This window comes from Xenia sp. Carnegie-2017, unplaced genomic scaffold (assembly GCF_021976095.1).
Source record: "Xenia sp. Carnegie-2017 unplaced genomic scaffold, XeniaSp_v1 HiC_scaffold_14, whole genome shotgun sequence".
Lineage (NCBI taxonomy): Eukaryota > Metazoa > Cnidaria > Anthozoa > Malacalcyonacea > Xeniidae > Xenia > Xenia sp. Carnegie-2017.
Window position 1 is genome coordinate 3,854,380 of NW_025813447.1, and position 13,413 is coordinate 3,867,792.

The window sequence follows — 13,413 nt, forward strand, 5'->3', positions numbered from 1 at the left end:
AAATGGCATTTTAGAGTTTCTTAATTTAAAATTTTTCCCGGGGAGGATGCCCCCGGGACCCTCCAAACACAACTCGCACCTTCGGTGCTAGGCTCAGGCTTTTGTCCCTCGTTTTTGAAGTGCTATATTTTTTCAGGCGCATTTTCAATGGTAACCTACTACACCCCCCCCCCGGGAGCAATTGTTCCCAGCTCGCCACTGGTCTATGACATAACTTTTGAGTTGTTGATGAATTAAAGGGGTCTTGACGTCAGTCGAGTGATAAAAAATGTATGTTTGAGTTACTGAAGAAACGTTCTTGTGTATATTTCAGACCTCTGATGGCAGCTCGTTAGAATGCTACCGTTACTGACGTCTGTACATCAAGTGTGCACCTTTATACAGTACATGGTAAGGAAAAATGTAATGGATGGCAGATATGAAGAAACCATACATGTATACCTAACTTAATGTAGAAATTGAATTCTAGGTTCTACATAAATTGAAAATCTTGAATACAAAGTATCAAACTTTTTTAACAACCGACCTTGTAATCATTGTGTTATCATAAAGTACTACTTTAGTTATTTTGCTGACACACTGTATAGTTGGCTCAGTTCTCTTTCAATGTGATAAAAAATTAAACACAAACAAATCAAAGGCAATATAGAAGCATGGATTTGGAAGACAAGTTGCTGGGCTATAAAGCTCAAAATTACGTTTCTAGCTCCGAAAGCGAGGACAACGATGATGAATGTAGCGACCAGGAATGCGCATGTGATTCAAAGCTTGGAAAAGAGAAGGAAACACCGCAACTTGATTTTCGTATTGACGGACCAAAGGTATGCAGTTTTTATCAATGTGTTGTTATCATCGGAATAAGTGGGTGTTTTCTTTTACGAAGTTTCTACATATCCACTTGTATTTTAACGTCTTCATCTCCTGTTAATATTGCGTGCAAATTATTCGAATGCGTTTGGAACTTCGGATAATTCGCAATTGCTTCATTTTGTAATTTTCTTTGTGTAGTTTATGAAATTAAGAAACTTAATTTGTGTCATTTTACGTATATTTTACGTCAGCTCATTTACAGAATCCTATACTGCAAAAATCACGACAGGTTTTTGCGCTGTGTGAATCTACAATTATATGGCTCATGAAATAATGTTGTGTGGTACATGTGCCCCTCCCCAGCTTTTGTGAAATAAGTTCAAGTCTGTTCATAAACTCGTAGTGGGGGGAAAATTGGTCTGTTGTGCATCCAGTCAGCAAGTTTTTCATGCTGTGTTAAAATTTGGGAGTTCACTCTCTCCGTAGAGAAACTACATTCCTCAAGATATGTGTAATGCTAAATTTTGCTAACGATGTGGAATTTACTCAGTATTAACAAAGTTACAGGCTAGCTAGCTCACTGTATAGGTAACAAACAGGAGGGAAATTTTACTGAATTTTTTTTTGTAATGCTTATCTTATTAGATTACTATTGTGGTACTCAATTTATTTTTTGACCAACAGTAATGTTAACATGGTAAAATGGAGACTTTGTTGTGTTGGCAAATATAAAAATTGTTTTGAAAAGAGCATATACCATGGTGAATGGTCGAAATAATGATGTAGTAGTTCTTAAAAGAACTGTTTAAAACAAGACCACTATCCCAACAATTCTAGAAGAATTGTAAAAGAACTGTTGTTAAAGCTAAAAGACACTATACATTTCGACAGAGAACTTGTCCGGTATCAACTTTTGCTAAATGGGAGCTTCAAAATCATGTGATATTTATAATGTTACGAAAAAGTTAATGTCTTTTCTAAATTGAGAGATGACGCTTCAGTGTCATGATGAGGTGATGATGTAGTCTGCTGAAATGCATAGTGTCTTTCAGCTTTAAAAACAGCTCTCTTACAATTCTTTTAGAATTGTTGGGTTAGTGTTCTGATTTTATACTGTTCTTTTAAGAACAATTACATTATTTTGACTATTCACCGTTGTATTTGCTCTTTTTAAAACAATTTTCAAATGTTAAAATGTCTAACTACACCCAAGTCGCATAACAAAGTAGTTCATTTACTGTGGTTATGCCACTGGTGACTGTTTTGTCCTCTATTTACAATACTTTGAAATGACTTTTGTTTAATTATTTGATCCAGAAAGGGGATAAATAAAATTTCACATAATGACAGTTTTCAAATAAACATCGACAACAATTTCTCGACATTAAAGCATAAATGTCGAGAAAAGAAATTGTTCTCTTCGTTTTATGAGAATCCAGGCATTCATGCGATCAGTTTTTAAAAAAAATGAACAACAGTAACCATGGTGATCTTGTGTTTATTTAGCGCTGATGCTTTGTTCACTCCATAGCATCATTTCCTTTGAGCTATCTGCATTCCGGAATGTTTAAACTAAGAATTTACTTAAACTAACTAATCATCACATCGCTTGCCATTTTAAGACTGTCCCCAAACTAAATCGACACAATCGTTTTTTCTGCCCTTTTTTTAGACAGGGCCCAAAGGCGTTATCGAAGATTATCGAAGGTATCGGCAGCTTGAGGCCGAGCAACGCGAGGAAAAGAAAGCGGAACTTGAAGCTCTTGCCAAGAAGTTTTCCGTGACTTGTCAGAGCAGCGTAAGTTTATGATCATGTGTAGTTATGGATCTTGGAAGATCAATAATTGAGTGGGGGGGGGGGAGGCTGATATTCATACATGCATGATATAGTGTATTACGTAAGTTCTTTTGAAATCAATTGTTTTCTACGGATTATATCATGCATATATGAATATGAGTCCCAGTCCCATGATTTTGTGCGAATGTGTTACGACATTGCGACGAAATAGCTCTCAATCCTTTCTAAAGGGCCGCATGAGTGCCAAGGATGTTTTTGTAAAGAGGGAGATCCCTCCTTTAAGTATTCATTTTCTGCGTGGTCTACGTCACTGCGATGCTCTTACCTCTCGTCCTCCCCTCCCCCTCTCATTTTGTCCTGACGTCAATGATCGAAGTATGTCATGTTACCGCGCGATTTTCAAAGCTAGATGAAGAAAAAGAGAAGAAGGAGTTGGAATTCGACGAGGAAGACGAATTCGTCAAATTGTATCACATGAAACGTTTACAGGAGATGCAGAGGAGAGCAGAACAATATGTCGCCTCGATAAGGTATCAATTTAGTTAAAAACAAATTCCGAAGAAACAAGACATCTTGAGATTACAAAATATGAATCAGAAAGAATGAGGATGTCTTTCATTCTATCTGAGGGTGACTTTCATATAAAGTCGAAAATTCACAGTTCACTTCTCGTCTTGTTCTGATTCATATTTTTCTTATTTTGTAATCTCAAGATGTCTTGTTCTTCGGAATTTGTTTGTTACCATATTTTTTTTAAATTGTCGGCTGGACATGGTATAAGGTATCAAGATATCGGCCATTTTCATCCCTAAGACGGATAATAAGTCTGCACGACTTAAGAAGGATTTTTTTTATGCGTCTCTCAAATGGTCGTAAGGATAAAGACAGTCGTAAAACGAAATAACTGTCCAGACGACTTTAGCGTTTAATTCTACTTACAAACGAATTAAAGTTGTTAAACCGTCTCGATGAATTGATTTCTTCGTTCAGCTTTGCGTTAAGGCGATTTCGGACTGCACCTAAAATGAAAATAATGATTGCAATTTTAACCTATAAGTAACGTTGAACTTGTTTATGGATGTAGATCGTCCAGGTTAGTGTAGGCCTGAGAAAGACTGTTGGTGTTGATGTTGACTCTAAAGATGACTAATGGTTCTCGAAACGTCAGTCAAAACCAACAGACTAATCTTTATCCGATGATATACATCGACAAGCGATACTTGCCGGGCTCAGATCATTCACTTTGTTTAAGTTGTTTGTCATTAAAATTTATTCATTAACTGTACATATCTTTAAAGTACTTCATCATCACGAATTCATATCTTCATTCCTCATGTAAGGTTTGGACAGCTTTTCCACATGTATTTTCATTGGTTTCTGAAGAATGTGTTGCGTTCGAACTCTTCTCCGTGAACTGAATGGTGAAAATAGACCGACCTGTCACTTTTTAAGATTTACTTAATTCATCTAATTGTTGGTACCTAATTCCTTTGAAACTCCTTTTCATCAAAGTTTTTTCGACTGACTATTGAGTGCAATGAGTAAAGGAGTGTAAAACCTTATGAAAACGACTGACAGCCAGCATGGTATCCTCAGTGAGCGGATTTTTTCAACTGCATTTTCCCATCGTTTAGGCCTCAATTTGGGATACTTCGTGACATCAAAGGTAAAGAATTTCTTGACGTTATCGACAAAGAGAACGCGGATGTTGTCATTGTAATTCACTTACATGAAGCAGTAAGTACTTGTTTTTTAATTTTTAGTCTTGTTGATGTTCAAAATTGCATAAAATGTTGCGTCATATGGCCGAGGCCGGTTGCACGAAGCACGGATAGCGTTATCCATTAGATAGAAAATCTTTTCAAACGGTTAAAAAACTTCTTAAAAAAGAAAACTATATGATGTTTGAGCTGCGCAATCACTGAAATAAAATATTGCTTCTAAGATTACAAATATTCTTTTTCATAATAAAATATAAACAGCTTTTTTACAAGTTTGAAAATTTCACTATCCAATGAAAAACGGTATCCAAGCTTTGTGCAACCGTCAGCAGAACTGTAGGATGTGTATGTATGATGTAGGTTGAGTTGTTAACCACTAGGTACAATTGCGAGAAAGTATAAAACTTTCGACCAACGTTCGTGCTTGTCATTAGTCTCCGTTCTGGACTCGATATTGCATTAACTTTTTGTAAGACAACATCGATAAAACGCATGCGCTGATTGGTGTATAGTTATATGATTGATTGGCCATTTACGTGTGCAAACCGATATCTCTACAGTCACTTAAATCGATTAAAGTGAATTTGCAAATCTATCATCGATACATGTTTCAGGAAAAATTAACACATTTGTTTTAAATCTATCTGTTTCGCATCTTTGTTATCATAAAAGAAATCAAAGATGGATTTTTTCAATATGAACATAATAGCCCAACATAAGACTTTTAATCACAATAATAAAATAAAGAAAGATAAATGGTTTTATTTTATTATTGTGATGGCTTTTTTCAAAGTCTTATGTTTGGCTATTATGTTCATATTGAAAATTCGCTTTCCGCCTGGCAAAGCTCAGAGACGCTTGTGCTGATCTGCTCCCGAGGTCTCCCAAACAACTCCTCACTTTGCATAACCCTGTTCAAGTACTAAAAACACCTTATATTTCTTAAGTGATGCTACAATGTAATACAATTCACTTTTGAAGCAATGATAAAGTTGCTTTAAAGTAAATCTCCGAGCGTTCACCTGTGTGAAAACCGCTTTCTTTCTCCTTTGAGTCTTGTCATGAGCCTTGAAGCGAACTTTTCGTGTACGAATAGACTTGTTCTTAAACCCACATTTTGGTCTTTGTATTTTCTTGTAGAATGTCGATGGTTGTCCGGCTATGTCGGGAAGTTTAAAAGTCTTGGCCCAACAGTATCCAAGGGTAAAAGAAACTATTTTAGTGTTACCATAGGCCTGTTATGAAATATATATGTAACTGAAAGTCATCCACAAGTGAAGTTCACAATATACATGTACGTGGGGCACTCCCTTAAAGTAAAAGATGTACGTGGGGCACTCCCTTAAAGTAAAAGATGTACGTGGGGTACTCCCTTAAAGTAAAAGATGTACGTGGGGCACTTCCTTAAAATAAAAGATACGTGGGGCACTCCCTTAAAGTAAAAAAAAACAAAGAGTTGGAAGTTATTAAAAAGTGACGTCATTCAACTGGTTTGTTCGAAATTCATCCACTGAAATTTTCTTCACAGGTTAAATTTTGCCAAGTTTTGGCGTCCGAAACGGGAATAAGTAAATATTTTGTAAGTACGATGAATTTACGTAAGAAGATAAAATACTATTTTTAAATACTTATTTAAACGCTATATATTTCCAAGATTTGCCCTCCTCTTTTATCCTGTGGGAGGCTTTGAGCTAATAAGAAATTATACTAGCAGTGACCACCACCCTCATATTATTCGTTTAGAAATTTGAAAAGGGTCACTTTGTAGTTGCTACTGACTTAGTGCTCAGAGTGTGATCACCACCCACCCCCATATAAAAGTTTGAAAAGGTTCACTTTGTAGTTGCTACTGACTTAGTGTTAACAGGGTGACCACCACCCACTCCCCTCATATAAAAGTTTGAAAAGGTTCACTTTGTAGTTGCTACTGACTTAGTGTTAACAGGGTGACCACCACCCACTCCCCTCATATAAAAGTTTGAAAAGGGTCACTTTGTAGTTGCTACTTACTTAGTGCTCAGAGTGTGACCGCTGACCCAATGTGCCTACCAGATATCGTAAAAAAAGCTGATTGTGAGTATTTGATCGTAGGATTGTCTTTTGTTCAAACGATGCTAAAATTAAAAAGTGAAAAAGGATTGTGTTTCAAAATATAAATATTAAACCCCAGTAGAACAGAAGAACTACCACAACAACAATAAAATATATTTCTTGCAATGATAAAGACGACGTGTTATCTCTCTGATAATTTGTAAGAAATATATATGTTTGTTTTTTTATTGTTATGGATGGTCTGTTGTTGTAAATTTGCCTGTGTTTCCATAAAGTTGCTTGTGTGTCTGTATATTTGCCTGTGTGCCTGTAAATTTGCTTGTGTGCCTGTAAATTTGCCTGTGTGCCTGTAAATTTGCCCGTGTGCCTGTAAATTTGCTTGTGTGCCTGTAAATTTGCTTGTGTGCCTGCAAATTTGTCCGTGTGAGTTACTTAGGTTATGCTGGGTGATTTCTATCACTTTAACACACTATACGCATTTCCGACATGCTGTGCTTTAATATTTTTATTTCGGTTACGATTCCCGCCTGGCTCATATTGACGAATGTGTTTCATTTGGCTTTGCGTCATTACAGTATTTTTGTAAATGCAATTTGTAATTTCATGCTTGTCTATATCTTCAGGTTCAAAACGGTCTACCAGCTCTTCTTATCTATCAGAACAAACAGTTGATTGGAAATTACGTCAAAATGACGAACGTTTTTGGCGATGATTTCTTTGCAACCGACGTGGAGAGCTTTTTAATAGAGTAAGTTTGAAATGTTATTGAGGTATTGTTCTCTCATAACGTTTATTCAAAATGAATGGTTAAGGCAGTTGTTGCTAGTAAAAGTTCTATCATAACTATCATTCAAAATGAATGGTTAAGGCGATTGTTGTTAGTTAAAGTTCTGTTATAACAATCATTCAAAATGAATGGTTAAAAGCGGTTGTTTTTAGTTAAAGTTCTATCATAACTATCATTCAAAATGAATGGTTAAGGCGATTGTTGTTAGTTAAAGTTCTGTCATAACTATCATTCAAAATGAATGGTTAAAAGCGGTTGTTTTTAGTTAAAGTTCTATCATAACTATCATTCATAATGAATGGTTAAAAGCGGTTGTTTTTAGTTAAAGTTCTGTCATAACTATCATTCAAATTGAATGGTTAAGGCAGATTATTATTAGTTAAAGTTCTATCATAACTATCATTCAAAATGAATGGTTAAAAGCGGTTGTTTTTAGTTAAAGTTCTGTCATAACTATCATTCAAAATAAATGGTTAAAAGCGGTTGTTTTTAGTTAAAATTGTGTCATAACTATCATTCAAAATAAATGGTTAGGGCAGATTGTTTTTAGTTAAAGTTCTATCATAACTATCATTCAAAATGAATGGTTAAGGCAGATTGTTGCTAGTTAAAGTTCTATCATAACTATCATTCAAAACGAATGGTTAAAAGCGGTTGTTTTTAGTTAAAGTTCTGTCATAACTATCATTCAAAATGAATGGTTAAGGCAGTTGTTGCTAGTTAAAGTTCTATCATAACTATCATTCAAAATGAATGGTTAAAAGCGGTTGTTTTTAGTTCAAATTGTGTCGTAACTATCATTCAAAATGAATGGTTAAGGCGGTTGTTTTTAGTTAAAGTTCTATCATAACTATCATTCAAAACGAATGGTTAAGGCGGTTGTTTTTAGTTAAAATTGTGTCATAACTATCATTCAAAATGATGGTTAAGGCAGTTGTTGCTAGTTAAAGTTCTACCATAACTATCATTCAAAATGAATGGTTAAGGCGGTTGTTTTTAGTTAATGTTCTGTCATAACTATCATTCAAAATGAATGGTTAAGGCGGTTGTTTTTAGTTAATGTTCTGTCATAACTATCATTCAAAATGAATGGTTAAGCGGTTGTTTTTAGTTAATGTTCTGTCATAACTATCATTCAAAATGAATGGTTAAGGCGGTTGTTTTTAGTTAATGTTCTGTCATGAATATCATTGAATTGATGCTCTTTCATAACATCATACAAAATCAATGGTTAAGTCGGTTGTTATGACCTACCAAAGTCATCCCTCCTCATCAATAATCAGAGTCAAAAGTGAAATGAGTTCTACCCAGATTTTTTTACCAGATTTAGTTTCTCCCCCTTGTTTTTTATAGTTTTAAACTTCAGAACAGGTAAGTTTTAAGCTTGTCCGATCGAATCTGGTAAAAACTCTTTGTACTAATATGTCTTCGTTGACGTCTTTCTTAATTTTAATATACGATGAAATGATGTTGCTCAAACGCAAATCATGCGCGAGATGATTCAATACAGACGTCATAAAGCATATTGTGACGTAACGTTTTAAGGTGAAGCTGTTTTCTACTCTGCGTGCAAATTTTATTTTTGAAAATGATAATATACTACAAGCTGCCGAGTTATTCGACTTCCACAGCTTCAGTACCGTTCACCAAGATTTCGGCTATACGGAGACGAGGTTTGAAGAAGAATTTTGTACTAGATATGTCTGTTTTGTATGACCAAAGCAAATTTCGAAGCGGAAATGGCGCAAAACCAAACAGTAAATACGCGATGCGGGACAGGAATGTTGTATGCTGGACTACTTCATGTAACTCTTGTCAGACGTCTTTATATGTTCAAGCTCTCGTGAATAATTGTATTGGATACTTCCCTGCACTTGGTAGACGCGTCCATATCGATAGAAGAAAAGATGTATCAAATTTTGATTGCATCCTCTCCGCTCGAAAGGCTTTTCAAAAACTTGATAAAATTGGAACGGGAATATCTGAGAATTGCGTTGGTTCAATCCCTTGCACATGTCCAATTTACATAAAGTACGTATCGTTATATGCTATTAATATTCATAAGTTTAATAATTGCAATACAAAAGACAAAACAACTGTTTTTCTAAACTCTTCTCTATGACATATCTACGTAACACTTCGACATGTGCAATATCTACTTACTTGCTGTAACATCGATCTTCAGTTCAACGTTGTATAACTGTACAGTTGGGTTGTCAAAAATATAGGTGCAAGTAATGATGAATAGCTATTTGCAAAGGTTGTATTGTTCCAACGTCATTGCGATTTGACTGCATAAAAGCATTGTCAAATGTTACTGCATTACAATTTCGTCCAATGTTACTGCATTACAATGTTGTCCAATGTTACTGCATTACAATGTTGTCCAATGTTACTGCATTACAATGTTGTCCAATGTTACTGCATTACAATGTTGTCCAATGTTACTGCATTACAATGTTGTCCAGCGTTACTGCATTTAACTGAAGTTAACTGGTATTTGCATTGCTTTACCCGAGGGCAGGTCTCTTCCACTCAGGAGTATCGAAGAGAAAAAAATACGTTTAAAGCGATCTTTACCTTCTGGTAAACAGAAAGACGTAACGAAGAAGACGTCAATAGTACATTGTTCAAGAGACCATTTCCTGAAGGCAGAATCTCACAGCGAAGATAAAGAAGAAGAAAGGGCTAAGAACAATGTATTATGTGAAAATAATTCGACTGATAAAGACGATGAAACGCCTACAATGAGAGAGCAACGTTTCAAGTCTTCACTATCTCATTTGTCAAGTTCTAATCGTACCTTTGATATCCCTGGGTGTTCTATGTCGACGCCAAGTGCTCATAGTTCTATCCCAAGTTCTCCTGACATCTCTATCGCGATCGACAAAACGATGAAAGAAATTCTCGCGTTAACACCCTCGAAACGGCGAGCATTGATGGGATGCGGTATACCGGAGATAAACGAAGCCAACTATTTGTCATGTCCAGGAATCAGAAAGTAAAAAATACGACGAATGACATTGTGGTATCTGTTAAACATTGGCTTGAATATAACAACTGATGGGACAAATGCTGCATATTTTCGTTGTTCTAGGTTTTGTTATTTAATTTTAACCTGCAGACGTTACGAATGATTTTTTACTTGAAACGCATGCGTTGTTAATGCGTACATGTTCTATAAAGCTTGTTCTTAACTAATGATTTAGAACCCAATCCTCTAGATGTCTAACTACCGTGTCAAGGTCATTGAATTCTATAATAACTGCAGCGGCTAAGTGTACTGGGGCGAGGCTGTCGAAAAAATGGCGGCCAATGGACCCATTTTCGCTGAAATGACTGCTTTGCAAAAAAAATATTCTCATCCTCCCCCTGGTGTTAATTATTTAGAGTTTTTTTGAAAACAAACACGATGTTTTTTGGCATTTCTCTTATAATGCCAATACTTCAATTGTTCAATTGATGGATGTCGTAGTTTCCACAAAAAACAGCATCTCGCTTTCACGGGTGAGATATTTGCTTGTTTTGTTTGTTCATCGAATATTGAAAAGCAATTATACGCATAAAAAAGCCCTAAAATCCGTAAGATCGTATTTTTAAAGATGTTTATATACGTTATATACTGATGTTTTCCTGGGTTTTTTATAAAACGCAGCATACTTTTCTGTTATTTGTTAATGTATGAAATCGTAAATTTACCAATCTATTTGCAAAATAGTTTCCCTGACGCCAAAAAGAAGCAAAAATAGCAAAAAGAAGAGATCAGCATAAACAGTACACATGATTTGGAGAAGAGCTTGTTATGTTCTTCTACTTGCTAACACCATGCAGGGAAGATCAGGTTGCAAAGATGACTGGAAGATGTTATTGACCAGGAAGAGTTACGCGAACTTGCAACTATATTACTTTCAAGTTTTCGACACAATTTATAAAAAAGCGATTTGACTAGCAATATACGAAATTATATCACGCCCTTTCGTCGGGCAAATCAAACACCGCGTCCTTTATCAAGGCAAATTATATCCTCGCGTTCCACCATAATCTGGAGACCACCAGCGTAGTCAATTGCCAGTGTTTTGTTTTGCTCTTAGAAATCGGATAGGAATTATATTGGCATTTACTTATTTATGTCGGCGCCCATGATATTCCTTGAGGACAATGCTTAATTTGTGAACAAAAAAAACCAAGTATGTGTTAATTTCTGTCTGGCGGTTGCATGCAATGACAACGACATCCTCGGAAGAGGATCGCATTAGAAATTCTTGCAGCATGAGAGACTCCCCTCCACCTTCACGTCTACAACACAACAGCTATCCCAGCAGCCTGTAAACAAAGTGACATTGTGTGCGTGGGTCGAGTTAAATATTGAACGAAGGATCTTCGAAAGCTTCCAGAACAACGAGACACCTGCACTTGCGTTTACTGTGCGCTTGCAGGTGCTAAAATATGTGCGAAACCTTCAACTAAACGCTCCCTCAAGTGACGAAAGTTGCACTGAGACTATAACCAAATGCGAGTTAAATCCCCTGGCTACAACCTCGATTCAAATCAGTTGCGTAGCCAGGCCGTAAGTTTGGCGTTTGCTCACTGTAAGAACTTCTAGAGAAATGAATAGTGCTAATGATTTGGAGTTAAATACGTGAAACGGTGTATTTCAGTTGTTAGGAGAATATCAGATCTTCTTTCGAAGTTTTATTCACAGAAATTCATCATTACATTTTACACCTCTCTATTAACTATGACCATGCTAACCATCACAATTGAAATTCACTGTATTCTCTTACATGTCATGCGGAAGGTCGGGTTCCTTAAAAGTTCCTGAATAGTTTTATCACTTTTATCTTAGATATATTGAATGAATTTCGAATGAACACACTCTCTCTCTCTCTCGTTCGCAACCTGAAAGAGATTTGATAAATATGCGAATTGATATTTTTTCGGTGCTTTTTTGTTCTACGTATGATTTGCAATTGTATTGAACATGTCTTATTAAGACAGTGTTGTATCCATGGATTATAATGCATGTGGGCAGGGATGAACAAATATTGATTTTCAATTCCATGATTGTTCTATTCTTCGACTTTTGCGTTTTAACTTCTCCGGTTGTCCACAATTCCTGGGTTCCCATGAAGTAATATCATTAAGACAATGGTTTCACTGCTTCACTTGAATGATCACAGAAATATTTGAAGAGCTGGACTGAATATGCCTCTTGTCAATCCGGCTCTTGGGAAGAATTTTAAAACATTATATATGCAGGGCGCGCCCTGCAGCCCCCGCAACCGATATAGATAACAATTATCTTTATCGTATTTTTGATATATTTTCATGTTCTACAACTTCTTTATTTTCTGTTCAATTCATCATTAATAACCTATTCACCTCATGATTGTTGGTTGATTTTGTAGAAATGGAATTTTATCCGAAAACACTCCAGATATGAGCACAAACTTGCGGTCAAACCACAACGAGAATGACGACAGCGACTGAAACTTGTCAGCAAAAACTGCAACAAAGTTATCCTTCTGACCACGGGCACAGAAAGACCCTGCGGTAATCCTCTACTTTCTTATTTTATAAAGAAAATTGCAAAATTAACGTCGCGTGAACACTAAATTTGAGCAATGCTCGTATTCAGTGAGCAATTCTTCAATTTCTTAATTCCTGACGACAATTTCATTACACATAAAATAAAACATAATCAGAAAAAGGACATCTTGTAAACTTAGATTCAAGTTATTAAACACGACAATTAAAAGTGTAATGTTTTATTAGTAAATAAAAGTAGTTTATTTTATTCCATAATTTTCTCTACACTTAAACTTACTGGTGTTCTTTCAATTTTCTCGTTACATATCTTATTACGCAGTGACACACTTGGGATTGTCACATGAATAGAGTTCAAGCAGACAACAAAAAGTTTTTATTATCCGTGCTTTTACGTACTTAATTTCGCTCGAAATTTGAGCGCGAATAGTTGATAGTGTTTTTCGAAGTGAAACCTGTACAGTTTATGGAACACCGTGTTACATTGTTGAATATTTAGTCTGCATTCGTAATTTTTCGAATATTGTTGACAAATTGAGCACTTTTAAATTCAAAATTGATTTCAAAATTTTGACTATTCAATACGATTCATGTTGAATCGGCATGTTTGGTCAGTTTCATTGTAGTTATACAGCCATTACATTTTTTAAAATTTATCAAATCATGTCTGTTAGTTAGAAAGTTGTAATGAACGACGT

General features: G+C 35.6%; 1 protein-coding gene and 1 long non-coding RNA gene across 3 annotated transcripts; one reads left to right on the forward strand and one right to left on the reverse strand.

The window, feature by feature from the left end:
* Positions 1-398: 398 nt before the first annotated feature.
* LOC124434544 (phosducin-like protein) lies at positions 399-12,973 on the forward strand. The gene is made up of 8 exons (XM_046984431.1): positions 399-821; positions 2,483-2,608; positions 3,014-3,138; positions 4,243-4,345; positions 5,470-5,532; positions 5,858-5,908; positions 7,005-7,129; positions 12,577-12,973. The coding sequence occupies exons 1-8, from the start codon at positions 654-656 to the stop codon at positions 12,656-12,658; spliced, it is 843 nt and encodes a 280-aa protein (XP_046840387.1). The 5' UTR covers positions 399-653; the 3' UTR covers positions 12,659-12,973.
* On the reverse strand, positions 2,934-5,462 carry LOC124434546. Of its 2 annotated transcripts, XR_006944820.1 has the most exons (3): positions 5,352-5,462; positions 3,548-3,627; positions 2,934-3,013 (listed from the first exon to the last, which is right to left on the reverse strand). It is a non-coding gene; the product is annotated as an uncharacterized LOC124434546 (long non-coding RNA). The 2 variants fall into 2 exon arrangements; XR_006944819.1 differs by lacking the exon at positions 2,934-3,013 and having other exon boundaries at positions 3,444-3,627.
* Positions 12,974-13,413: the final 440 nt, after the last annotated feature.

Excerpts from the sequence above, each read along its gene's own strand:
- LOC124434544 (XM_046984431.1), top strand. The coding sequence starts at position 654 with ATGGATTTGGAAGACAAGTTGCTGGGCTATAAAGCTCAAAATTACGTT. Across the intron at positions 4,346-5,469 it reads TAATTCACTTACATGAAGCA|AATGTCGATGGTTGTCCGGC; the intron begins GTAAGTACTTGT and ends ATTTTCTTGTAG. Across the intron at positions 5,909-7,004 it reads CGGGAATAAGTAAATATTTT|GTTCAAAACGGTCTACCAGC; the intron begins GTAAGTACGATG and ends CTATATCTTCAG.